The following is a 27,277-nucleotide window of genomic DNA, read 5'->3' on the forward strand; positions in this document are numbered from 1 at the left end:
CAGTTCTCTGTTGGATTTGAGTCTAAGAACACAGGGGAGGCGGAGAAGGCGATGGCACCCCACTCCAGTACTCTTGCCTGGAAAATCCCATGGATGGAGGAGCCTGGTGGGCTGCAGTCCATGGGATCGTGAAGAGTCAGACGCGACTGAGTGACTTCCCTTTCACTTTTCACTTTCATGCATTGGAGAAGGAAATGGCAACCCACTCCAGTGTTCTTGCCTGGAGAATCCCAGGGATGGGGGAGCCTGGTGGGCTGCTGTCTATGGGGTCGCATAGAGTCGGACACGACTGCAGTGACTTAGCAGCAGCAGCAGCAGCAACACAGGGGAGGAGTATGGAGAGAGGGCTGGGTTATGGCTCAGGGAGCATCATGAAAAGCAGGTGGACCACAAGACCGGACACCAAGACTTGTTCTCTTGCTTGGACTTTGCTATTTGACCAGCCTTTGTAATATTCTGGAATTGTAGTACACAATTACTGTTTTCATGTTGTATTCTCATCACATTCTTTCTGCAGCTCAATTCCAAACATGGTGGCTCTTTAGAAACTAAATGTTGAGGAATTTAAAGTGAGGAGCAAGCTGTGAGATGCAAGGAATATTAAAAACTAGGACCAAGATTAGTTGCTATTGGTATAAATTTTGTATGTATATCCAAATAACAATGATGTCCTTTGAGATTGTCTTGGAAAAGTCATTTGAAGAGACCACCCCCCCTCCCCCACCACCAACCAAATCAACAAAAAGAACAAGGATGTGGAAATGAGGTAAGTGGAGTTGTTTTGGTAAATGCCTTCTTTCCATTTATTGTGTACCAACCTCTCCTTTAAAAAAAAAAAAAAAAAAAAACAGTTAAAAGATTATAGCCATTAAAACCTGCTTTAGTTAGAACTTTACCAAGAAGCATTTAAAGGATACTCCATTTCTAATACTATCTTACTGGTAAAGTACCTTTAATTTTATTAAAGCCATTTCGTATCTCTTTCTCACAGGTTTTAATTATAAAAGCTGTCCTTAACATTTTACATATTTACATACAGTTTCCTCTATCACCTAGCCAAGAAATTTTCCAAAAGCACTGCAGTTTTTTTAAAAAAACAATATACATGTGGCCATTATTTTTCCATCCTTTTTTTTAAAAAAATTCTCGAATGTATTTTATATTCTGGTTCCATTCTTCTGACTCATACACATTTGTAAACTTTCACATTTCTATTCTTTCTAAGGGCCATTGTTTCTCCTCTTCTGTCTCACTTGAAACGTATCCATTAATGAGTAGCAAAGCAATGCATCTTAGTATGGGACAGCCTGGGAGCTTTGGCGCCATGAAGACCTGTACTTGGATGCTGGCACCGGTACCTATCTTGGAGCAGTGATAGAACACCTTTGTTTCTCTTTCAGCATCTGTAAAGTGGAGATAGTAATGGTATCTGCCTTGCAGTGTTGTCCTGGGGATTAGAGACGACGTATGTTCCAAAACAGAGCCACCCTCACTCTCCACTTTTTGCCAAGTACTCTCAAAATCTTTTATATTAATGTTAATACCAGCACTGGTTGAACTCCACACCCTGTGCTCAGTAGGTTATATATACTATCTTATTTAATTCTTACAACCACTGTATAAGTCCTAGTCTCGTGTCCAGCTTGCAGAGGAGGTAACTAAGACTTAAAAAAGAAAAAAAAAAAATCAAGTTACTTATTGACTCAAAGTTACTCAGGGGATAAGTGGCAAGACCGAGATCCATGTGTGCCTTGTCTTGTTTCAGAGCCTGAGCCCTGGTGTACTGACTGCCTTCTTGCTGAATTTCTGTATCTGACTGACCTCTGACCTCCCTACTCTTCTTCTGGAGAAAGCATGTTTTCCATCTTGTTCAAGACACATTTTCTAGCTTTGATTTTATAATGGTTTTATCGTCTCAAATATTTACCAAGCGAAATGGATATAAATTAACAAATTTAATACTGACATGAATAGGGTGCTTTATTTTTTAGTATAAAACCTTTTCCATGAGTTTCCATCTTTGTCTGAAACTTCAAATTCTGTAGCCACTTTCTGACATACTAGTAACCTTGCTTGCATATTCATAGACCCCTTACGTCATGTTTGAGAGTGCCTGGCATTTCAAATTGTCTCATTTTTTCCCATGCCTTTTTCACACTGTCCATTGGGTATTTTTTTCTCTCCAGAGCCATACTTCCTTTTTACCAATCTTAAAACATAAGGCAGTAGAAATTCAGAATTTTCTGTCCCATTCCATCTTCTCCACGTGAAAATGGAATAATGAAAAATGATGCTAAATTCTTTGGACCTTGTGCAGTAGTCTGACTTGGTTGATGATGATAGACTTCTGAGGCTTGTAAGCCTACTCCTGTGTCCCAACCTTGGGCAAGCTGATGGGCAGCTCAGGCGCTCCCTCCTTGGTGCCAGCAGGTAGTTCAAATCTCACTGCAAGAAGCTTCACCCTGACCTCACCCCTAACCATGATAAAACCCACACCACTCCTCTCCTTGTTCTCAAGCCATTTTGAATCGACTTGGGAGCCTCCTCTGCTCTCTCCAGAAAGTCTTGTTAGAAAAATAATAAACGTTTCATACCTCTTGGTGTCATGGAGGCGGCATTAATCTTGACATCAGAACCAAATTTGGGGTGGAGGGTCCATTCTGTTCCTGCAGAGGCTCCATAGCACCTTGTACTGAAGGAAGCCTTATCCTTCCTCTCATAAATTGCTTTCTGAGTTTGTGATCTTATAATATTTGGTACCAGAAATTGCTCGACTACCTGACCACTGTTCTAATGCTGACTCCTAAATCTCCCTTGAACTCACTGTATCTCATTTATTTTTTTTTTTTTTTTGGCTTTATTGGTGTGGACGAAAAGTTCTCTCCTGCCTATTCTTTATTTGTACTTCTTTAATATTATTAACATTCGCCTTTCTTCTGTGTTTATGATTTTAATTTGGGTTGCTTCTTGCTCCAGTTTCTACAGCACACTCTTTATTCACTTTGAGTATTATCAAATGCCAGATATGATCATACAGAAGCAAGCAGATTTGTTGGGAAATGAGTATTTCTAGTCATGGTTCCACAATTTTTCAACCAGCGACGACTCTTCTACCTTAACATTGATTATATATTTAGTGACAGTTACAAATACTGGCTGTAATTATTGGAAAGTTATTTTAAAAGTAATTTACTTTTGGTGAAAACTAATTTATTTTGGATGAAAAGATAATATATATGTATGGTACAGAAATGGTAGACAAGGAAGGCTCCCTCTTACGTCAGACTCCCCTCCCCTTCCCCAGAGGCAATCACTGTAACACTTTATTAGGTATACTTCAAGAAGACTGTAAAGCAAACATTTTATATATACACATATAAATGAGTGTTTATATATACATGTATATATGTACATATACATACATAAGCATTACAAATTTTTTAGTTAAGATTGTGTTTATTTTTGGCTGTGTTGGGTCTTTTTGCTGCATGGGCTTTTCTCTGGTTTCAGAGAGCAGGGGCTTCTCTCTAGTTGCAGTGAGCGGGCTTCTCATTGTGGGGGCTTCCTTCCCTTATAGTGAAGCATAGGCTCGAGGCGTGGGCTCCAGTAGTTACAGCTCATGGGCTCAGCAGTTTTGGTCCCCGGCCTCTTTAGAGCACAGGTTCAATAATTGTGGCACTCAGGCTTAGCTGTTCCTCAAATATCGAACCTGTGTCTCCTGCATTGGCAGGCAAATTCTTTACTGCTGAGCCACCAGGGAAGCCCAAGCATATTTTAAAATTATACTTTTATATATAGAGAAACACTTTTATAAACTTCACAAATAGAAATATGTGATCCAATGTGGACATGAGGATGTCAGAGATCTTGTCTATCTTCAATTCTGTGTCCCTAGTGCTCAGACACCATCCGGCATCTAGAAAGTGCTCAATAGTTTTTGAATGAATGAAAAATGCTATTTCACAACATCTATCCTGAGAAGTGTCCCACATCACATATACGTTCTACCTCATTCTTTTTAACAGCAAATTTTACTCCATTTTCTAAATTTGTCATAATGTATTTAATTGAGGCTGTGTGATGAACATTTAGGTTCTTTCTGACCTTTTCTATTAGCAGACTAAATTAATGAGAATAACACATAATGCTTCTCACATGTTGCTTTTACACTCTGATGCTTATTTTTTTTTTTTTTTTTTTAGGAATATGCCATAAAAATTGATCATCCCATTATAGGTTTGGGGTTTATCTATTTTGAAGAAAACCTATTAAAGTTGCTTAAACATGAAAACACCAGTAAAAAGTGTGGCACTCATTGACAAACAGCCAAAGTGACATCCCTGGCATCTAAAAAAAGTAAGTATTTTAGAAAAAAGTGGTCACTTAAAATTTTTTTTAATTTGTCAAATCTCCCAGGATTGAATAGATGTTATCTGTGAATTGACTGTAGGAAGCTGTGTTTGTTTACCAGTTTGCTCTTATACAATTTATTAGGAATTAAAAGAGGAATAATTTTAAACAATGAAAGTATTGCTTACATAGCAGAATAGGTATAAACAATTTAAAACAACTCAAATATTTCAGATTGAGAGGAGCAAAGACATCTGGGAAGAATCCTTTGTTCATTAAAATTATCACCTGGGTCCCACACCTCCTCTCATTCTGAAAAAAAGTCCCCAAAGAACCATTGGTCAATGGAACACTGAAATGTTATTTATAAAAGATAGCTAAATATCACAGTCTAAGAAAATGTGAAATATACCTGAAAAAATAGAGAACAGAGAATCTCATGAATGTGCCTTCCGAAGAACTGGGAGATTCAGTTCAGTCACTCAGTCGTGTCCGACTCTTTGCAATCCCGTGAATTGCAGCATGCCAGGCCTCCCTGTCCATCACCAACTCCCAGAGTTCACCCAGATTCACGTCCATCAAGTCAGTGATGCCATCCAGTCATCTCATCCTCTGTCGTCCCCTTCTCCTCTTGCCCCCAATCCCTCCCAGCATCAGGGTCTTTTCCAATGAGTCAACTCTTCGCATGAGGTGGCCAAAGTACTGGAGTTTCAGCTTTAGCATCATTCCTTCCAAAGAAATCCCAGGGCTGATCTCCTTCAGAATGGACTGGTTGGATCTCCTTGCAGTCCAAGGGACTCTCAAGAGTCTTTTCCAACACCACAGTTCAAAAGCATCAATTCTTCGGTGCTCAGCCTTCTTCACAGTCCAACTCTCACATCCATACATGACCACAGGAAAAACCATAGCCTTGACTAGACGAACCTTTGTTGGCAAAGTAATGTCTCTGCTTTTGAATATGCTATCTAGGTTGGTCATGGTTTCCCATAAATACTTGATTCACAGAACGGAGATTTATCTCCTGACCAATGAATATCCACCAAGGATTTCTCTCCATCCTCAAGGCAATGAACTCATTGCTTGGATGGTGGTTGGCCATCCCTCTCTTTGCACTCCCTGCCAATAAAACAGCCTTCAGCAGATTGGCCTGCAGCTTGCTGGAGCACGTGTTTTCCAAATCACTGTTCCTCTGCTATTCCTGACTCAATTTCTGATAATTCATCCTTGCCTTAGTTTACCTCCGTTAACAAAGTTATAGATGTCAAATTTAAACCAGCTGAGACAAATCAGGAAATTCAGTCACACACAACTAGGAAGTACAGTGTGAAACTGGCTCAGCCGTATTCAAGGTTTCATGTATCCTCGGGGCTGGCTCTTGTTTGACTTCTGAGCTCTCCTGCCTTGATATGTTACCTCTTTTTCTCCTGCACACAGTTTTTTCATGCAGCCAGGGAAGATGGCCCTTTGTACGGCTGGACTCCTATAGTCCAACTTAGCAAATGCAGCAGACAAAATTACTTCTTCTCAGTTTTGGTTGGGCCAGAGTATCTCAGAGACACAGGGTATGGGAGCCTCCAAAGGATGGGGTTGGAGGGATGATATATATATAAAGCTAAGTTTGGTGATGGACAGGGATGCCTGGCATGCTGCAGTTCATGGGGTCGCAAAGAGTCAGACGCGACTGAGCGACTGAACTGAACTGAAGTTACACAGTTAAGGAACTAACAAAAAAAAAAAAAAGGAACTAACAGCCTCATGGGAAAGACAAGAGTAAACAGAAAGCTGTAGTTTTGTGACACTGTGTGCTCAGAAGACCAGAAGAGTGAGCTCCCAAATCTTTGTTTTTAAAAATGGATTCAACCTTCCATGGTTAATATCAACGTTGCCTCATCTGAGTACATGCATAGTACTTGATCTCTATACTTCATTTCTCTTAAGTACAACATTTTCTCATGCAAAACTGTAGTGTAGCTTACTCAGCCCTCCTCCCCTACCTTCCTCCCATCCACCACGCCCCTAATCTCAAGAAGACAAAAGAAGCTTATTCTGAATTTCAAATGAGCAACGTTTTCTAGTCTATTTCCCCAGATATGTCAAGCTTATTTTTTTCAGGTGTGTTTCTGTATACATTATCATCCATTAAGATTTCAAATAGTATTTGGGGGGGACAAGGGAGCACAGAAGCGCCAGAAGAATTAAATAAATGCCAGTTTCTAAAGTAAACTTCCCCTTCATGGATCATAACCTTGTTGTGGCAAAGGGGCTTGTGTAACTCCATGAAGCTGTGAGCATTGCTGTGCAGGGCCACTCAGGACAGATGCATCATACCGGAGAGTTCTGATAAAATGTGGTCCACTGGAGAAGGAAATGGCAGCCTACTTCAGTATTCTTGCCTGGAGAACCACATGAAAAGTATGAAAAGCAAAAAAAAAAAAAAAATGACACCGGAAGATAAGCCCCTCCCAGATTGGAAGGTGTCCAATATGCTACCAGGGAAGAATGGAGGGCAATTACTAATAGCTCCAGAAAGAATGAAGCAGCTGGGCCAATGCAGAAACGACACTCAGTTGTGGACGTGTCTAGTGGTGAAAGTAATTGATGCTTTCGAATTATGATGCTGGAAAAGACTCTTGAGAATCCCTTGCAAGGATATCAAACCAGTGAACCCTAAAGGAAACCACCCCTGAATATTCGTTGGGAGGACTGATGCTGAGGCTGAAGGCCCAATACTTTGGCCACTTGATGCAAAGAACTGACTCACTGGAAAAGACCCTGATGCTGGGGAAAGACTGAAGGCAAAAGGAGAAGGGGGAGGCAGAGGATGAGATGGCCAGATAGCTCAATGGACATGAATCTGAGCAAACTCCGGGAGATGGAGGTCAGAGAAGCCTGGTGTACTGCAGTCCATGGGGTTGCAAAGAGTCAGACACGACCCGGCAACTGAGCAACAACAAAGTAAACTTCAGGCAGCCTCGTTCTGAAATGCCTTTTGGAACACATGTAAAAGCTCAGATATTTAAATTGAGGGACACTTAAAAAGTCAATATTGAAGTGTTGAGACATTTCTTCATAGGATTCTGAAAACAAAATATAAATGATAAAATTTGATAATAAAAATAAGCAGAACCGAAGCATGCATAAAGGTTGACTCATTTAGGTAAATTCCTCAGAGCCCAACTGGCATTTCCATGGGTGGTGATAACAAAATTAGTTTTTAGGATGCCCAGAGCTGATTTCCTAAGACCAGCAGAGAAACTCAAAGTGATGGTAGGCTTTTAAAAAGTGACTTTGATTTCTATAAAAAGAGAAAACATTTTTAGACCTTGCCAGAGGTGCTTAGGAACAATACATTGCATGATGCTGATCTTGACCCAGAAAGATAAACAAGCTATTTACAAGCCTTTATCCATGGCTCCCTTAAAGTTAGCTGGAATCTTGGGGACCATAAACACTGTATAATGAATGTATCCTAAAAAAATTACTGAATGTATCCTAGAGTTGATGGCATTACTGACTCAATGGATATGAGTTTGAGCAAGCTCTGGGAGTTGGTGATGGACGGGGAAGCCTGGTGTGCCACAGTCCATGGGGCCGCAAAGAGTCAGACACAACTGAGCAGCTGAACTGATCCTAGAAAATAATGAAAGCTTGGAGAAGCTATAGACAACTCAGGACTTCCTCTGTGGGAGATTTCTGTCTATTTAGAACTTTTATGCAAAAGAGTTAAAGTCTGACCTAGGCAGGGGGGTACTAAGGGAACAGCCCAGTAGAGACAAACACTGAAATCAAGGAGCTGAAGGAAGTCAGGAAGGACTGGTATCCTGATGTTTTAGGAAAATGAGGAAATTCTGCAAAACACTAATGGTTTGCAGCTGTTAAAAATGCAAAGAAGAGGGGTTTCCCTGGTGGCTCAGTGGTTAAAAAAAAAAAAAAAAAAAACCTGCCTGGTAATGCAGAAGACACGGGTTCCATCCCTGGTCTGGGAAGATCCCCCATACTGCAAAGCCACTAAGTCTGTGAGCCACAGCTACTGGAGCCTACATGCTCTAGGGCCCGCAAGCCACAACTTCTGAAGCCCACGTGCCTAGAGCCCACGCTCCACGACGAGAGGGGCCACCACGACGGGAAGCCCCAGCACAGCATGAAGAATGGCCCCCACTCGCCGCAACTAGAGAAACAGAAAAGACTAAAAGAAAGCAAACATATTCTAAAACTGGGCAAATATGGTTGTTGAGAGCTGGCATCAGAAGAAAACCTGCATGCTCTGCGTGTGGTTTTTTCCTGTCTGAAAACAACAGAAAGGTCTCTTTTAGAATAAGCAAATCGAATTCAGTTTGGCTTTATTATCACTCAAAAATAGGCAATGGCCATTTCAATCCTGCTCATATGTATACTGTTTTGCTTTGAGTTAGTTGCATTTAACAGGTTTTTACTTTCATAGAACTATAAACAGAATGGACAATATGCTGGACTCACCCTCCTATTACTTAGGCCCGGTACGGCTATAATTTATGCAGCCAGAGCTGGCCAGGTTGCAGATTGGTTGTTTTTGTTCAGTTGCTAAGTCATGTCTGACTCCTTGCGACCCCATGGACTGTAGCCCGCCAGGCTCCTCTGCCCATGGAGTTTTCCAGGTGAGAATATTGGAGTGGGTTGCCATTTCCATCTCCAGGGGATCTTCCCAAGCAAGGGATCAAACCCACGTCTCCTGCATTGGTTGCAGAGTCTCTACCAAAATACCCATTCTCAGAGAAGGAGAAAAAAAAAATCTGCAAAAGCTCTACCTAAGATACCCAACTGTCCCTGTTAAGAGACTGCCCTTTGCACTATGCAACAGAATACTTACCATTAGTACCTGAACATCTCTCCTACAGAGAAATGTGAAGGTGACAGGGGCTGCACTGCACAGGAATTCACGAATGACAAATGGATCACACGGTCTTTTTGAAGCAGCATCTTCTCAGATGCTTGTGTATAAATTAAATAACAAGGGGGTGGGCAATGACAAAGACAGTCTTCTAAGGCATTGCATGTTAACTACCAATTAAAACCAATGATAAACAAACCCACAGTAATTAGTTAGAAACATTATATACATCTATGTATTATATATATATTTATATTAGGGTGTATATATATACATAACTCAATGAATATATGAGCCATGACATGTGGGGCCACCCAAGACAGACGGGTCATGGTAAAGAGTTCTGACAAAATGTGGTCCACTGGAGAAGGGAATGGCAAACTACTTCAGTATTCCTGCCTTGAGAACCACATGAACAGTATGAAAAGGCAAAAAGATAGGATACTGAAAGATGAACTCCCCAGGTCAGTAAGTGCCCAATATGCTACTGGAGATCACTGGAGAAATAACTCCAGAAAGAATGAAGAGAAGGACCCAAAGCAAAAACAACACCCAGTTGTGGATGTGACTGGTGATAGAAGCAAGGTCTGATGCTGTAAAGAGCAATATTGCATAGGAACCTGGAATGTCAGGTCCATGAATCAAGGCAAATTGGAAGTGATCAAAAAGGAGATGGCAAGAGTGAACATCAACATTTCAGGAATCGGTGAACCTAAATGGACTGGAATGGGTGAATTTAACTCAGATGACCATTATATTTCCTACCGTGAGCAAGAATCCCTTCGAAGAAATGGAGTAGCCATCATGGTAAACAAAAGAGTCTGAAATGCAGTACTTGGATGCAGACTCAAAAACAACAGAATGATCTCTGTTCGTTTCCAAGGCAAACCATTCAATATCATAGTAATCCAAGTCTATGTCCCAACCAGTAATGCTGAAGAAGCTGAAGTTAACCAGTTCTACAAAGACCTACAAGATCTTCTAGAACTAACACACCAAAAAAGATGTCCTTTTCATTATAGGGGACTGGAATGCAAAAGTAGGAAGTCAAGAAACACCTGGAGTAACAGGCAAATTTGGCCTTGGCGTACAGCATGGAGGAGGGCAAAGGCTAATGGAGTTCTGCTAAGAGAATGCACTAGTCATAGCAAACACCCACTTCCAACAACACAAGAGAAGACTCTACACGTGGACATCACCAGATGGTCAACACTGAGATCAGATTGATTATATTCTTTGCAGCCAAAGATGAAGAAGCCCTATACAGTCAGCAAAAAAAAAAAGACCATGAGCTGACTGTGGCTCAGATCATTAACTCCTTATTACCAAATTCAGACTTAAATTGAAGAAAGTAGGGAAAACCACTAGGCAATTCAGGTATGACCTAAATCAAATCCCTTACGATTATACAGTGGAAGTGAGAAATAGATTTAAGGGACTGGATCTGATAGACGGATTGCCTGATGAACTGTGGATGGAGGTTCATGACATTGTACAGGAGATAGTGATCAAGACCATCCCCAAGAAAAAGAAAGGCAAAAAGGCGAAATGGCTGTCTGAGGAGGCCTTACAAATAGCTGTAAAAGAAGAGAAGCAAAAAGCAAAGGAGAAAAGGAAAGATATAAGCATCTGAATGCAGAGTTCCAAAGAATAGCAAGAAGAGATAAGAAAGCCTTCCTCAGTGATCAATGCAAAGAAATAGAGGAAAACAATAGAACGGGAAAGACTAGACATCTCTTCAAGAAAATCAGAGATACTGGGGGAACATTTTATGCAAAGATGGGCTCAATAAAGGACAGAAATAGTATGGACCTAACAGAAGCAGAAGATATTAAGAAGAGGTGGCAAGAATACAAAGAAGAACTGTACAGAAAAGATCTTCATGACCCTGATAAGCACAATGGTATGATCACTCACCTAGAGCCAGACATCCTGGAATGTGAAGTCAAGTGGGTCTTAGGAAGCATCACTATGAACAAAGCTAATGGAGGTGATGGAATTCCAGTTGAGCTATTTCAAATCCTAAAAGGTGCTGCACTCAATGTGTCAGCAAATTTGGAACTCTCAGTAGTGGCCACAGGACTAGAAAAGGTCAGTTTTCATTCCAATCCCAAAGAAAGGCAATGCCAAAGAATGCTCAAACTACTGCACAATTGCACTCATCTCACATCTAGTAAAGTAATGCTCAAACTTCTCCAAGCCAGGCTTCAGCAATATGTGAACTGTGAACTTCCAGATGTTCAAGCTGGTTTTAGAAAGCAGAGGAACCAGAGATCAAATTGACAACATTGGCTGGATCATGGAAAAAGCAAGAGAGTTTCAGAAAAACATCTATTTATATTTTATTGACTATGCCAAAGCCTTTGACTGTGTGGATCACCATAAACTGTGGAAAATTCTGAAAGAGATGGAAATACCAGACCACCTGACCTGCCTCTTGAGAAACCTGTATGCAGGTCAGGAAGCAACAGTTAGAACTGGACATGGAACAACAGACTGGTTCCAAATAGGAAAAGGAGTACATCAAGGCTGTATATTGTCACCCTGTTTATTTAACTTCTATGCAGAGTACATCATGAGAAACACTGGGCTGGAAGAAGCACAAGCTGGAATCAAGATAGCTGGGAGAAATATCAGTAACCTCAGATATGCAGCAGAGAAGGCAATGGCAACCCACTCCAGTGTTCTTGCCTGGAGAATCCCAGGGATGGGGGAGCCTGGTGGGCTGCTGTCTATGGGATCGCACAGAGTCGGACATGACTGAAGCGACTTAGCAGCAGCAGCAGATATGCATATGACACCACCCGTATGGCAGAAAGTGAATAAGAACTAAAGAGCCTCTTGATGAAAGAGGAGAGTGAAAAAGCTGGCTTAAAGCTCAACATTCAGAAAACAAAGATCATGGCATCATTTCATGGCAAATAGATGGGGAAACAGTGGAAGCAGACTTAATTTTCTTGGGCTCCAAAATCACTGCAGATGGTGACTGCAGCCATGAAATAAAAAGACCCTTACTCCTTGGAAGAAAAGTTATGACCAATCTAGACAGCATATTAAAAAGCAGAGACATTAATTTGTCAACAAAGGTCCATCTAGTCATGGCTATGGTTTTTCCAGTAGTCACGTATGGATGTGAGAGTTGAACTATAAAGAAAGCTGAACACCAAAGAATTAATGCTTTTGATCTGTGGTGTTGGAGAAGACTCTTGAGAGTCCCTTGAACTGCAAGGAGATCCAACCAGTCAATCCTAAAGGAGATCAGTTCTGAATATTCATTGGAAGGACTGATGCTGAAGCTGAAACTTCAATACTTTGACCACCTGATGTGAAGAGCTGACTCATTTGAAAAGACCCTGATGCTGGGAAAGATTGAAGGTGGGAAGAGAAGGGGACGACAGAGGATGAGATGGTTGGATGACATCACCGACTCAATGGACATGAGCCTGAGCAAGCTCCGAGAGTTGGTGCTGGACGGGAAGGCCTGGTGTGCTGCAGTCCGTGGGGTTGCAAAGAGTCAGACGTGAGTGAACTGAACTGAACGAGCACGATGTCTCTTAAGGCTTGTCTTTAAGAAATACTTAAGAAGCAGCCTAAGGACCCTGGTACCTCAGTGGTAAAGAAATCGCTTGCCAATGCAGGAGACATGAGTTTGATCCCTGATCTGGGAAGACCCCACTGTGGAGCACTAAGCCTGTAAGCCAGAACTACTGAGCCTGTGCTCTAGAGCTCAGGAGCCACAACTACTGAGCCCATGAACCCTAGAGCCCATCTTCTGCAAGAAGAGAAGCCACTGCAATGAGAAGTCCGAGCACCACAGCTAGAGGAAAGCCTAGCTGCAGTGAAGACCCAGCACAGCCAAAATAAGTAAACATTACTTTTTTAAAAAAGATCAAAAGAAAGAGCCTAGGGTAGAGGTCAGTAGTTTTTTTTTTTTCTGCAAAGAATTAGATGGTAAACATGGCTTTGTAGGCTGTACAGTCTCTGTCATGCATACTCAACAGACACTGTATGACAGCAGTCATAGACAACATGCAAATGAGTGAGTGCTTGTGTTCCAGTGAAAATTTACACTCAAATTTGAATTTTATATCAAGTGTCTGATATAAAATTGTCTTTGGTTTCTTCAACCATTTAAAACTGCAGCAGCTATTCTTAACTTGCAGATGATAAAAACGATCTATGGACCAGATTTGACCAGGGGCCATAGTTTGCTGACACCAATATCAACAACACCTGCTCACCCTACTTCAAGTTCTTTCATAAACAAAGGCAAAGAAAACAGGCCCCACCCACGAGAAAGCAACCAGGTGGTAGCTCTTACTACTAATGGATGGCCATGTTAACTCTAGGAGTGAGAGATGGAAAGAACCAATATTTCTTGAAAACCTAGTACTGTGTTTAAATCTTGATTTACTCCTCACAACAGTACTATTACAATGTGTGTAAGTAATAATGTGTTACTAATACTATGGCATTACATATACACTTTTCATAGTTGAGGAAAAGTGAGACTCAAAGATTAAGTGCCTCCACCTGGTCCTCAGGTAGGGTTTGAACATGGGTTGGTCTTTTCAGTAAACCTTCAGTGTGGTATTGCAACCTGGGAAGACCTGAGTTGGTAGTGAAGAACAGAGTAGAAGCTGTACTCAGAAGAGATGAAACTCAGGAAGACAGACCTTCGGTGCCAGGGCAACCAGGCGTGCCTGAATTAGAGCACAGAGGAGGGAATGCGAGAATTCGCTGCTCTCCTGGCGCAACAGTCCCAGAGGCCACCCCAGATCAACCCAAACTGACTGGAGCGTTTGAGCCCCAGATTGGCCTGCCATGGTAGAGACAGGCAGCCCAGCAGCAGATCATTAATTTAATTCAGCCAGACCATATAGCAGGTAAACCCCAGTGCGAGGGCTATGGCTTTAACACTGCTGTTCCAAGAAATGGTAGGTAGATTAACTTCTGGTATTTCCCCTTCTCTCTTTTTTACAGTTGTAGCCTATATTAATTTTATAGAAACTTTAGAAAAATACAGATAAGGGATATAAAAACTCCCCATCACCATAATCACATTGACATTTTTGTATAATATCCTTTACATTTTATATGTTAAAGTAGGACTATGCTATTCATACCACTTTTTGCACCAAATATATATATCATGAACATGTTTTTGTGTCATTTCCCAAAATCTAATTTGCAAAATGTCCCAGAAAACAAAGCAAACTGACCATAATCAAATAGATTTGTGCAATGCTGTACTGTCCCAGCCTCAGACGTTAACAATGGCTGTTTGATTAGACCAAAGGCTGGCAAAGAGCTCCAGTAGAGAAACCTGGGTCACTTTGCCCGGAGTATCTCTGATTTAACCTATCATGGAATCTTTCTAGAACATTTGGAAAATTAACATTCTACAGAATATCTTTGGTGTAAAGTTGTTCTGTATCATTTGTAATGGATGTACCATATTCCATTGTTAAAGGGTTCATTAGAACTAAATATAATAGTGAAAACTTGAAAACAATCTCCATAAACAATATATACCACCAGGTACATTTTTGCAACTCAACCTTCACAGACACTCATGATAATTCCTTGAACATGCAATTGCTTTGTCAAGGATATGAATATTTTTAAAGTTTTTAAGAAATGGATGTTATAATTTATATAATATTTTACATGAGAAACTGAATGCTATATTTCACTTTTAATTTTGTTTTGCTAATGACTAATACTTAGGTTCAATAATCAGGCAGATTTTTACTAGATGCCTTGTATTTTGTGACTATGCTAAAAGCAACATATATTGATTTTATAGAGCGACTGAAACTCTCATAAATGTCTGTTGGCAGCGTCTTCTAAAACAAATACATGGAAATTCTACATATTAGTATTCTACTGCTATATAACAAATTACCACAAACTTAAAAACAAAATTATTTTCAGCTTACAGTTCTGTAGATCAGAAGTCCACCACAGCGTGGCTGGGTGATCTGCTCAGAATATCACAAGGCTGAAATCAAGGCGTTGGGGAGGATGAGTCCTCATCTAGAGGCTTTGGGGAGAACGCCACATCCCTAACTCACTGTTGGCAAAATTCAGGATTTTGATGTTGTAGGGCCAATGCCCCGTTTCCTTGCTGGGGGCCAGCTGAGGTCATCCTCTGCTTCTAGAGGCCACTTTCCAGTCCTTGAAAGGTGGACCCCTGTATCCTCAAGCCCCCAACAACGCAGCAAGTATTCCTTGCGCTTCATGTCTGACTCCCTCGTCTGCTCCCAGATGAAGAAAGCACTTGCTTTGAAAGCAGCTGTGATTATATTAGGCCCACCTGGTTATCTCCCTATTACAAAGCCCACCTGGAAAACCTATCATTAGGGCAAGGATTCTAAATGGCTGCTTTTATTATTCTGCCTACCTCTTCCTATGATTGAGCAGTTACAGTCCTAGATATATACCCAACAGAAATGAGTGCATGTTTACCAAAACACATGCACAAGAACACTAACAGAAGCACTATACACATTAACCAGTATCTGGAGTAATTGTTCAATAACAATTGTGAAAATTGTGAAACATTTTGATGACTGAATAGAGAAATGAGAGTGAACAAACTACAACTACTTACAGTGACAAGAATGAATTTCACAAAAGTATCGTGGGGGAGTAGATAATGTGTTTTATGGGAGCAAATGGAGGGTACTGAATCCAGCCCAGGAAGTCATAGAAAGCTTTCTAAAGGAAGGTACAGCCTTCACTAGGGCTTTCCAGGTGGCACTAGTGGTAAAGAAGCCACCTGCCAATGCAGGTGAAGTAAGAGATGCAGGTTTGATCCCTGGGTCAGGAAGATCCTCTGGAGGAGGGAAAGGCAACCCGCTCCAGTATTCTTGCCTGGAGAATCCCATGGACAGAGAAGCCTGGCAGGCTACGGGCCACAGGACTCCAGAGTCAGACATGACTGAAGCAACTTAGCAAGCATGCACGCAGAGCCTTCTCTGCAAAGAAACAGAGTGAGTGATGGGGACGGGGAGGACAGGACTGAACTAACTGAAAGAATATGAATAGAAGTAACACATCTGTAAAAATTATCAGCAGATGGGTATTATGAGTGGACGGCAAAACAGTGGGGGTAAATGGTATGCCTAGAGAATTTGGCAGGGGTCAGGACATGGAGAACCTTGCAAGCCATATTAAGAATATTGACCTTAATCCTTTAAGTGACAGGAACACCGGAGGTACTGGCAAAACAAAAGAACATAGATGGTTTATATTTAGAACACCGACGTGGCAAAGCAGATGATCATGTTAAAAGAAAATACGGAGGAAACTATACTAGTTAGGAGGCTATTCAAGGAATATAGGTGGGACATTATGGGAGCCTGAGTGAGCTGGAGAGGGACAATATAAGGAGCATGGATGCCCTGTACCAACCTCCCTTCCAGACACTGCTTCTTTAAGTCTTCAGAACATTTTTATAGTTTTTAAATTCTGTGGCCCAATTGTCTCCTAGAAAACATGTGCCAGTCTGGGTTCCTACTAACAATGTGCCCATCTCTCCTAATTTCTGACAAAATGGGTGCTTTATTTTTTAAATCTTCACTAATTGCCTAGGCAAATACAACTGTGTTTGCTCAAATACAACTGTGTGTGCTCAGTCACTCAGTCGTGTCCAGCTCTTTGCAATCCCATGACTCCTCTGCCCATGGATTTTTCAGGCAAGAATACTGGAGTGGTTTGCCATTTCCTTCTCCAAAATATAACTGTAACTCATTTTTCTTATATTGTGGTTTTGACTGAAAGCATAGTGAACATTTTTAAATGTTTGACTATTTTTATCATTTTAAAAGTGTCAATTCATATTATTTGAATTTTTCTAAATGTTTTTTTATACTGACCTGTAAGAAGATATATATTAAAGATACTAACCCTTTTGAGGTGCACTTTTCCATATCTGTACCTTTCAATTTTGTTTAGGCTAATTTTTTATAATAGCTTCACATTATTAGTTAAACCTACTAATTTTCTGATATTGACTTCTACTCTTAGATTTTTATATTTGAGTTCTTTCTCAAAGCATGATTTGAGGAATATAGATCTTCACCTATATTTTATTCAAGTGCTTTAATAATTCTATTTAAATATTTAATATAGGAGTTAATTTGGTATATAGTTTTTAGATAATTAACTGGCTAAACACTGGCTAATTCATGCTTTCCCCATTGACTTGGAGTGTCACTCTTATATATTAAATTCTTATGTCTTTAAAATGGGCTGTAATTCCTGGTAGAGCAAATTCTCCTATATTATTTTTCTTTTAAAAAATATTCTTGACGATTCTTTTAAGTCAGGGTTAAACTAGCTTCCTAAATGAACTGTTTCCCATCATTTTCTATGCTTTATGTTCTAACAGTTTAAATTCTAAAGAAGATATTGGTTCCTTAAATATTTGAAAGATTTTGCCTATAAAATTATCTAGGTGTTGAAATTCTCTGACATTTGTTTAACTTTGTTTATAGTTTTTGGTCTATACTGTACTATTCATCAAAAGTGTTCTTCTCCTAAGAAAGTCATTTAATCAAAATACCCCAAATTATTATAATATCTATAGTTAATCTCTTTTCATTTGTAGTATCATGCATTTATTTAGATTTTCTATTTTTGCCATTTGGCTTTGTCAAAAGGGACATTTTTTGGTCTTTTCACAGATCCACCTCTTAGGTTTAATCTATTCTTTCTTCACGCTTTTCCCAGATTTTATTCACTTTCTTGCTTCTTGAGCTGATTGTTTGGTTTATTTTTAATGGATAATAATAAAAACATATAATAAAACTCCAGGAAATGATGAAGGACAGGGAAGCCTGGTGCGCTACAGTCCATGGGGTCACAAAGAGTCACACGTGACTTAGTGACTAAAGAACAACAAAGGCTCTGAATTTTCCTTCTAAGTAAAGCTTTTGGGTATATTTTGGATATATAGTTTTTTCTCTTATTTTTATTGACTTAAACTGATTATAATTTGTATTTTCTCTTTCATTAAGAATTAAGATGTTGCTGTGGTTGTTCAGATGCTAAGTCGTGTCCTACTCCTTGCAATCCCATGAACTGCACCACGCCTGGCTTCCCTGTCCTTGGGTATCTCCCTGAGTTTGCTCAAACTCATGTCCACTGAGTCAGTGACACTATCCAACCGTCTCATCCTGTTGCCCCCTTCTCTTCCTGCCTTCAATCCTTCCCAGCATCAGAGTCTTTTCCAATGAGCTGGCTCTTCACATCAGGTGGCCAAAGTATTGGAACTTCAGCTTCAGCATCAATCCTTCCAATATATATTCAGAGTTGATTTACTTTAAGATTGACTGGTTTGATCTCCCAGAGAGATCCAATGGACTCTCAAGAGTCTTCTCCAGCACCACATGTTCAAAACCAACAATTCTTTGGTGCTCAGCCTTCTTTATGGTCCAACTCTCACATCCATACATGACTTCTGGAAAAACTGTACCTTTGGCTATATGGACCTTTGTTGGCAAAGCTATTTTATGCTTTTTAATATGCTGTCTAGTTTTGTCATGGCTTTTGTTCCTATGAACAAGCATCTTTTAATTTCATGGCTGCAGTCATTGTCCATAGTCATTTTGGAGCCCAAGAAAATAAAATCTGTCACTATTTCCACTATTTCCCCATCTATTCCCCATGAAATGATAGGACTGGATGCTATGTTCTTCATTTTTTGAATTTTCAGTTTTAGGCCAGTTTTTTCTTTCCTCTTTCACCTTTATTAAGAGGCTCTTTAGTTCCTCTTTGCTTTCTACCATTAAAGTGGTATCATCTGCATTTCTGAGATGGTTGACATTTCTCCCAGCAATCTTGATTCCGGCTTGTGAGTCATCCATCCCAGCATTTCGGCATGATGTGCTCTGCATATAAGTTAGATAAGCAGGGTGACAATATACAGCTTTGAGGTACTCCTTTCCCAATTGTGAATCAGTCCCTTGTTCTATGTCCAGTTCTAACTGTTCCTTCTTATCCTACATACAGGTTTCTCAGGAGGCACATAAGGTGGTCTGGTATTCCCATCTCATCTCTTTCAGAATTTTCCAGTTTGTTGTGATCCACACAGCAAAGGCTTTAGTGTACTCAATGAAGCAGATGATTTTTTGGAATTCCCTTACTTTTTCTATGATCCAGTGGACATTGGTAATTTGATCTCTGGTTCTTCTGTCTTTTCTAAATACAGCTTGTACATCTGGAAGTTCTTAGTTCACGCGCTGTTGAAGCCTAGCTTGAAGGATTTTGAGTATAATCTTGCTAGCATTTGAAATGAGTGCAACTGTAATTTGAATGCTCTTTGGCATTGCCTTTCTTTGGGATTGGAATGAAAACTGACCTTTTCCTAGTCCTGTGGCCACTGCTGAGTTTCCCAAATAAGATGGCATATTGACTGCAGCATTTAAACAGCATCATCTTTTAGGATTTGAAATAGCTCAATTGGAATTCCATCACCGCCTCTTAGCTTTGATCATAGAAATGATCACTTGACTCCACACTCCAGGATGTCTGGCTCTAGGTGAGTGACAACTTGTTATGAATTGTTCCCTTTACTGCCTGCTAGTCAGAAAGTGTAATCTCTGTTACTTATTGTCTTGTATCTTATATTTTTTAACACGTTTCATAAATATTTGAAAAGATGTATATTACCAAAGTCGTCTCTTATTTAGGTAAGATTGCAATTCTGTAGTTTTCATGAAATTCTCCTGGCTTTTTTTGTTTCGTGTATTTTGATGGAATGTTACTAGCCACTGTTACATCTTCAATATAGAATATTGAAGATGTATATAAAGTAATCCCTTCTTTCATCCTTTTTTTCATTAAATTCTATTCTGATTTTAATATGACAACTCTTAAGGCAAAGGCCAACAAAAAAATAATTTATTTTTACTGGATAAAGATAATCCTTGTTATTTCATTTTAAGTGAAGCTCTTGTGAAATATGCACACACACAATTTCATATTTTGATTCAACTGAAAATCTAACTTTAAATAAGGAAATTTAGGTGCCATGTGGATTCTACTTTCCTTATTTTTGTCTGTTTCTGTATCTCCTTTCTTTTTCCTATCTTGTGCTATGTATTGATCAAGGCTCTTTCTGCTTTTTAAATTTTCTGCAAATTGTACGAGAAATAACTATTTTATGATTTTGTACCTTCTAATTACTCTTCCCCCTCCCCAACCAGATGTCTGTTTCCACTATTCTAATGCAGCACTAATAAGTTTCACCAATTACCTCAAATACCTCATCTCAATACTTTGGACACATTTTAGCACTAGTCTTACTACAGCTCCCAGTGACATTCAACAGAATTGATTAATCTTCCCCCACCCCCACCCCCACCCCCACCCCCACCCCGTCCCTTATTCTGTTGTTGTTTAGTTGCTAAGTCATGTCCGACTCTTGTGATCCCATGGACTGTTGCCCACCAAGCTCCTCTGTCAATGGGATTTCCCAGGCAAGAATACTGGAGTGGCTTGCCATTTTCTTCTCCAAGGGATCTTTCCGACCCAGGGATCTTCCTGACCTAGGGATCGAACCTGCATCTCCTGTTTGGCAGGCGGGTTCTTTACCACTGAGCCACCTGGGAACCCAGTGCATTATTCTAGGACCCTGAAGTTTTCTAAGTTTTGTGACTTCTTCAGCTACATTTCTGTCCCCCTCCCTTCTCCTCTGTTCTAGACTTTCTCTCTATTCTACCACAGGTGATCCCACCCATTCCTGTGGCTTCAGTTACCTCAAACATGCCTGTGACTTCCAAATCTCCAGTCCACACTTCTGTGAGTTCTAAACTAGTATGTATAATTGTTCTCTCAACACGTCCCTGTGATGTCTACGGGCAATATGTCCACAGACGAGTCTACAACTTTCCTTCACACCAGCCATCTCCTTTCCTCCACCTCATCCAACTGCATTAACCTGTTGCTCAGCCCATAATAACCTGAGGGTCATGACTGGAGCTTTTTATCATTCACCTCTGACATCCTAACATCTTCAAGTCCAAATGATTCTTCCCCCAAGGCATTTTTGGAACTATTCACTTCTTCCTACCGCCACTGAGCCAAATAATCATCATCTCTTGCCTGGACTAATACCAGTCTCCCTGCTTCCATTCTTGCCCCTCTAAAATCCATTTTCTACCCACACCCAGAAAGAGCTTCTTGAAAAACGTGTATCTGATCATAACCTTCTTCTGCTTGTAACCTTCCATGAGATTTCCCCCTCTGAGAATCAAAATCAAACATTACACTGTAACCTGCAATACAGGCCTTATAATCTGGCCTGTGCCAACCACCCCATCCACTCTCATCTTCCTTGTTTATACTCCGGCCACCCCTTCCTCGAGTTCCTCCAAAATCCTGATCACCCTCCTGCCAAACTCCTCGCACTGGCTCTTCTCACTTCTTCCATATCCGCAGGCCTGGCTCTTCCGTGTCACCCAGCTCCCAGCTCATACGTTTAAGTCCCCCCAGGGAGACTCAACCTAAAGTAGGCGTTCCCCAACACCCAAGTGACCAACTCTATTTTCATTGCACTGCTTACCACCGTCTGAAATTATATGGACACTCTGTTTACTCGTTTTTGGGTTTTCATCCCCTAACTCATAAACTCCTCGAATGAAGAGCCTTTGTGTGCTTTTGTCACCTTTGTGTCCTCGGTGACAACAATGCGTGGCACTAACAGTTGCTCAATGACATGGGTCAAATGCGAATAACCTGCTGTAGTAGGCACAGAAAGACGGAGGCTTCGGTTCAGCAGATCCAGATTTAAATATGGTCTACACCACTTACTAGAATGTGTTAGCAAGTTAGTAATTTCCTCCATCTGAAATATGTGGATAATAGTGGTATCTTCTGTAAGGAGCTGTACAGAGCTGCTGTAAAGATAAAATGAGAAAAAAAGCACTGAACGCTTGGCACTGTGACACACAATGAAAGCTTAATAAATACTAGCTAGCTAGTATCTACTTATACTAGATTATATTGTGATTAGATTTTAGAATATTTAGATGAAATTACACACACATATACACACACTTTGGTGTTCATCTTCACTTGGTTTTATGGTTTTACTGTTTTGCCTTTGAGACTCCAATTTGAGTTCTTATCAATACCATATCTCAAGAGAATAATCTGAGTAATGTTCTCTGACTAGTTCCTAGTATACCCCAGAATAGTTAAAAGCTTTATAGACCTCTTTAAGTGATTTACCTGAAAAATATAAATATTCCCCTCCAGTATAATACAGTAGTTTAATGCAGCCTCCATTCCATCTCCTTCCTCAGAGGTCTGTGAATAGTAAATACAGACAGGTCTACACAAATATCTCACATTGAAGGGCCTAAGTAAATCATCTTTGTACTCATCATAAAACCCTGGGAGCACTGGTTAAAGAGGTAACCTCCAGTATGACAAAAACACACCCCTCTTAGAACACAAATGGCTGGAACAATTTGATCTTTATCATTTATTATTTTTATTTGGACAACTTATATACATATGTACAAAATACCTACTGTCAGAATCCTCTTATAATTTCATTTGATTTACAAAAATGGGACAGCAAAATAACTTAGGTCACTAATACTGTACAAAAATAAAACTGATTAAACAGTTGTAAAGATCAGTATCTTACAGTGTTACAGATCATTTATCTGTTGTGAAAGAACATCTCAATCTATCCAGAGTGATGAGTACTGTGCTAAATCTACCTGCAACTGACAACTAATCAGTTTCTGTAATTATAACTACCAAATATAATTCTCAAAAGAAGCATGATGTAGGGCTACACACCTTAAAGCCAGGGCATCGTTCCACAGTGGTGAAGGGCTCTCTTCTTCCCTAACCAAGGAGAGGAGTTCTCTTAACTCTAAAACTATTAAATTTTCCAGAATATGACAACTACTTACAGTATTAGATAGAACAATTTCTCTTTCTTTTTAAACACCTGCAATAGTCTTTCAAAAAATTCAGTTTGGTTAAAAAAGTAAACAAAAATTACTATCCTGCATTTGGATTTTTTAAAGTTAAATCCATGGTCTTTTTAATATAAAAAGTAACTGTTTCATAGTTTTAGTGTTCAATGAACTCTAGTAGTCCTATTTGAACCATATCTTGATAGAGTAAATCTAATTAGAATGCTGGTTCCTGTTTTGTTATGTGTTAAAACAGGAGTTATCACAAAGAATAAAAAGCCTTGAGTTTATACGTTATATTATTATAACATATAAGAGAATATCAAATGTGAGTTCTTCAACGACTTGAAAAGGCAAGTACAACTTTTTTTTGGGAAGTAAATTGTGCATTTTTTTTTAAACAAGTTGCTGCATTTATATCCATCTAAGTGCTGGACAAAAGCCATATATAGATTTACTCCTGAAACTATAAAGATTGTCTTTCACTGACTTTGCTTGGTTTTCCTTCATTTCGTTCTGTGAGGGAAAGATGAGTTTGTACAAGTTAGTGGGTTGCTAGGCAACCCCAAACTCCTCACTCATTAAAAGGCAGCGTGCAGAGGATCACAAGCAGAACCATTCCATGAGTTCAGTAAGAAACAGGCAGCCTAACCTATTTCGTATGGAAGAACAGATGTCCTTAAAACTTATTTTGGACACAGAAATTAAAATTTGGTTTAAAATAAGCGTTTCAAAAATCTGAAACAGAGGTAGAAAGTGTTCTTTATTTTTCCTGACATGTTTTCCCGTGAGAAAACACTTTCCTTTTTATCCCATGGACTGATCCCAGTCCCTAATGTTAAAAGCAGTTCTTTTTATAGAACTACTAATGCAACTACACTGGTTAAACAAATCAAGGAAAAACGCCGTGCAGGTGATGGCTACTGTACTGGAAGTTGGAATCAGCTGTGACCCATGCTTGCTGCAAGAGCCCACACTGGTTCTGAACTGGAAACAAGCATGTGTCAGGTGAAATGATGAGTTCACCAATAGGTGGGCACCCCAGGTTTACACAACACATCTCATAGCACACGTATAAACTAGAGTGCACCATAGCTCCCTGTTTTAAATATTAGATAAAATTGTCAGAAAATGCTTCTGATGAAAAAAAGAAATGTAAACATTTCCCCCACCATCACTGCTGAATCCCCTATTTGAGGTTTCTTCTTAATGATGAAAACTCAGTTCATTTTTCTGACCACATAAAGGCCAAAATTATGTTATCAGATAAATGGCATATTATGGATGTAGTGGTTGAGGCCATTTTAGACACCTGGATACAAGACCTATAGTGGTGAGGCTACTGATGTAAAATGTAAAAGATACAGTGATGTATTTTCATCCCTGCATGTTCCATGTGCCTTCCTTTTCCGAAAGAGACGACTCTGCAGTCTCCTCTGAAATCACTGTGGTATTTTCCCTTAGCACTCACTACTTACAGGGATGTATTATTTGTCTTTTCACATTTCACCCCCCTTTTCTTTTTACATAACTCTTGCACCTGTTAGTGGGAGTTCTGTAGGAATATGAGATGGTAACCAACAATGCTTTTCCCCAAAAAGCAGACGTTCCCAGAGCTAGTTACCATTATGCACTCATTCAAATAAAACCCAACAGAGTCAAAGCCCTCCTGTTCATGGCATTATGGTACAATAAGATGAGGTTAATTAAAAGGATTGGAAAATTTGGAAAAGTTAATAGAGCTAAAATTTTGTTTGTTTTTTTAAAATAAAAAAAAAATACTACCCTCCTTCTCCTTCAGCATCGGTTGTATATATTCTGCCCTCACATCTTTGCCATTTCACAGGGAAACATGTACTGTAAAATAAGCAGATTATAATGCGTTTCCAAACAGAATGTCTGCTTCTATCCTTAAAGCATGTATTTAACTTATTCATCCTCTGCATTAGAAAATAAAAGTGCAGCTTATGTTCAAAAAGTACAATTCATACAAAGCAAGGTTTGAAAGTTCTGTACTTAGTGTAACCTTTCAAAGGTTTGTCTTGATTAGTATAAATTCAGACTGCTTACCCATTGACTATAAGTAACTTTTTTGTTTTCAAGTCTTTAGATGACAGATCATGCTGGAGTAGATGTGCTCTTGCTTGCATAAAGACAGCTGTGCTATGGCGTTTTGTATCTCAAAAGGTAACGTGATTCAAGAGAGTGGTTTTGCTAAAGAAACCGAAGCACACTCGTCATTACATTAAAAGGTAAGAAAACAATTCTGAAAGACAGCAAGCAGAAAGGGCCCAGAATCACTGTGTGATGCCACAGGTCAACTCACCCAGTCAGACATATGTACACCAGTGTTGTATCTTTAAATTCTACCCCAGTCTTGGCCTTACTCCCTCCCCCCACCCACCACCACCCCCCAAAAAAATTAAGGAGAGGGGAAAAAAAAAGCATTTGCCTTCCCTCCCATAGTCAGAGACAGTTCAGAGTTGCCTCTGCAAGGGGACCAAGTGTTGACTTTGATCTCAGGCTACAATGTGCTTTTAAAAACAATGCAGGGAGAGGAAAATTAGACTAGAGACCAAAGAACAGCAACTTCCTATGCTGGCAGCACGCCTCCTGGGGGCCGTGGTTCCCACGTGTCTGTCTGTTCGCTGGGAGTAGTTTGTCCTTCCAGGTCTGTCCCTCCCTGGCTGAGGTGGGCAGCACCTCACAAAGGGTTGGCCAGCGCCTTTTTGGATCGCTTGATCATGCTGGGGTGGAACTCTGTGTGCCGCCGGGCGTGCTTGGTCAGGTGGTCGCTCCTCATGAAGCGCTTCTCGCACAGCGGACAGCGGAACTGCTTCTCCCCTGTGTGGGTGCGGTAGTGGCGAGTCAGCTCGTCGGAGCGGGAGAACTTTTTAAGGCAGTCTGGCCATGTGCAGGGAAAGGGCCGTTCACCTAAGAGGAGGGAATCAGGGACAGAGGTTAAAGGTCACCAAAGGTCACCAAAACTCTCCAGGCTGGTCCTGGTGGACTACCCAATCACCATGACTCAAAGGATAAGGCCTCTATGTTCCGGGCTGAACTGTCTGCCCCTATTCAGAGATCAAAGTCCTAACACCCAGTACCTCAGTCAGAATGTAGCTGTATTTGGAGACCGGGTCTTTAAAGAGTTAACTGAGGTTACATGAGGTCATCAGGTTGGGCCCTAATCCAATGACTGGTGTCCTTATGAGAAGAGGAGATTAGGTCACACCTCACACGGGAAAGGCTGTGTGAAGATGATGGGAGAAGGTGGCCATCTACCAGCCAAAGAGATGGACCTCAGAAGAAACTGGCTCTGCCAACATCTTCATCTTGGACTCCTGGACTCCAAAACTGTGAGAAATAAATTTCTGTTAAAAGCCAGGGGCCCCCAACTTCTGAGCCATGGACCAATACCTCCTGTCAGATCAGTGGTGGCATTAAATGGCGCAATAAATGTAATGCACTTGAATCATCCTGAAACCATCCCCACCATCTCATCCATGGAAAAACTGTCCTTCATGAAACCAGTCCCTGTGCCAAAAAGGCTGGAGATCGCTAGTAGGCCACTCAGTCTGTGGAACTTTGTCATGGCAGCCCTAACAAAGTAATACCATGAAGAAACTGCTGAGACTCATCTCTGTTAGGTAAATGAGCTTATACCCAATGGATCCCCAAAGAGCCTTGGAGACTACATTTTCCAGTTTTTTTCTGCGCTGTTGCTGGTTTCATGAGTTCTCTCTGAGGATTCAAACCTTAGCCCTTGCTAAGTTTCCTGGCATTGTAGAGATGGAAGAGAACTGAGCATCTAATCCAACCAACCTCCTGCCAGGGGCTGGCATCTCCCCTCAAGTTCCTGAGGGCCTGGCCATCCAGCTTCTGCCTGAACAAGTCTGGTGGCACAGCCCCATATTTGCCAAGGAAGCCTGCTTGTTTCTGAGCATCCTTTGTAATAAACTGCTTACTGATGTGAACCTGCCTCCCTGTGAAGGCCATATTTCAACCCTAAGAATTAGTTTGTTCCCTCTGCCACATAATAGTCCCTTAACTATCTGAAGACTGCCATCATGCCTTTCTCTTTTCTTATCTGGATGAAATAATCCTAGGTTCTTCT

The 27,277-nt window shown here is 40.4% G+C and overlaps 1 protein-coding gene across 3 annotated transcripts in view; it reads right to left on the minus strand.

Annotated features, from left to right (window-relative positions):
- Positions 1-27,277, minus strand: part of KLF9 (KLF transcription factor 9) — a 100,200-nt gene that overhangs the window by 48,986 nt on the left and 23,937 nt on the right. The window contains exons 2-4 of one of the 3 annotated variants that reach the window (XR_009738051.1): positions 25,234-26,097; positions 22,460-22,537; positions 22,040-22,125 (exon numbers count right to left, since the gene is read on the minus strand). Coding sequence is in view for 1 of the 3 variants with exons in the window: in XM_061425524.1 (XP_061281508.1) it covers positions 25,868-26,097 (230 nt within the window). In the remaining 2 variants the exon portion in view is untranslated. Of the gene's footprint in view, positions 1-22,032; positions 22,126-22,459; positions 22,538-22,700; positions 26,098-27,277 lie in introns of those variants that run through there. The other 2 variants (XR_009738052.1, XM_061425524.1) reach the window with 2 other exon arrangements.

Source organism: Bos javanicus, chromosome 8, assembly GCF_032452875.1.
Source record: "Bos javanicus breed banteng chromosome 8, ARS-OSU_banteng_1.0, whole genome shotgun sequence".
NCBI lineage: Eukaryota > Metazoa > Chordata > Mammalia > Artiodactyla > Bovidae > Bos > Bos javanicus.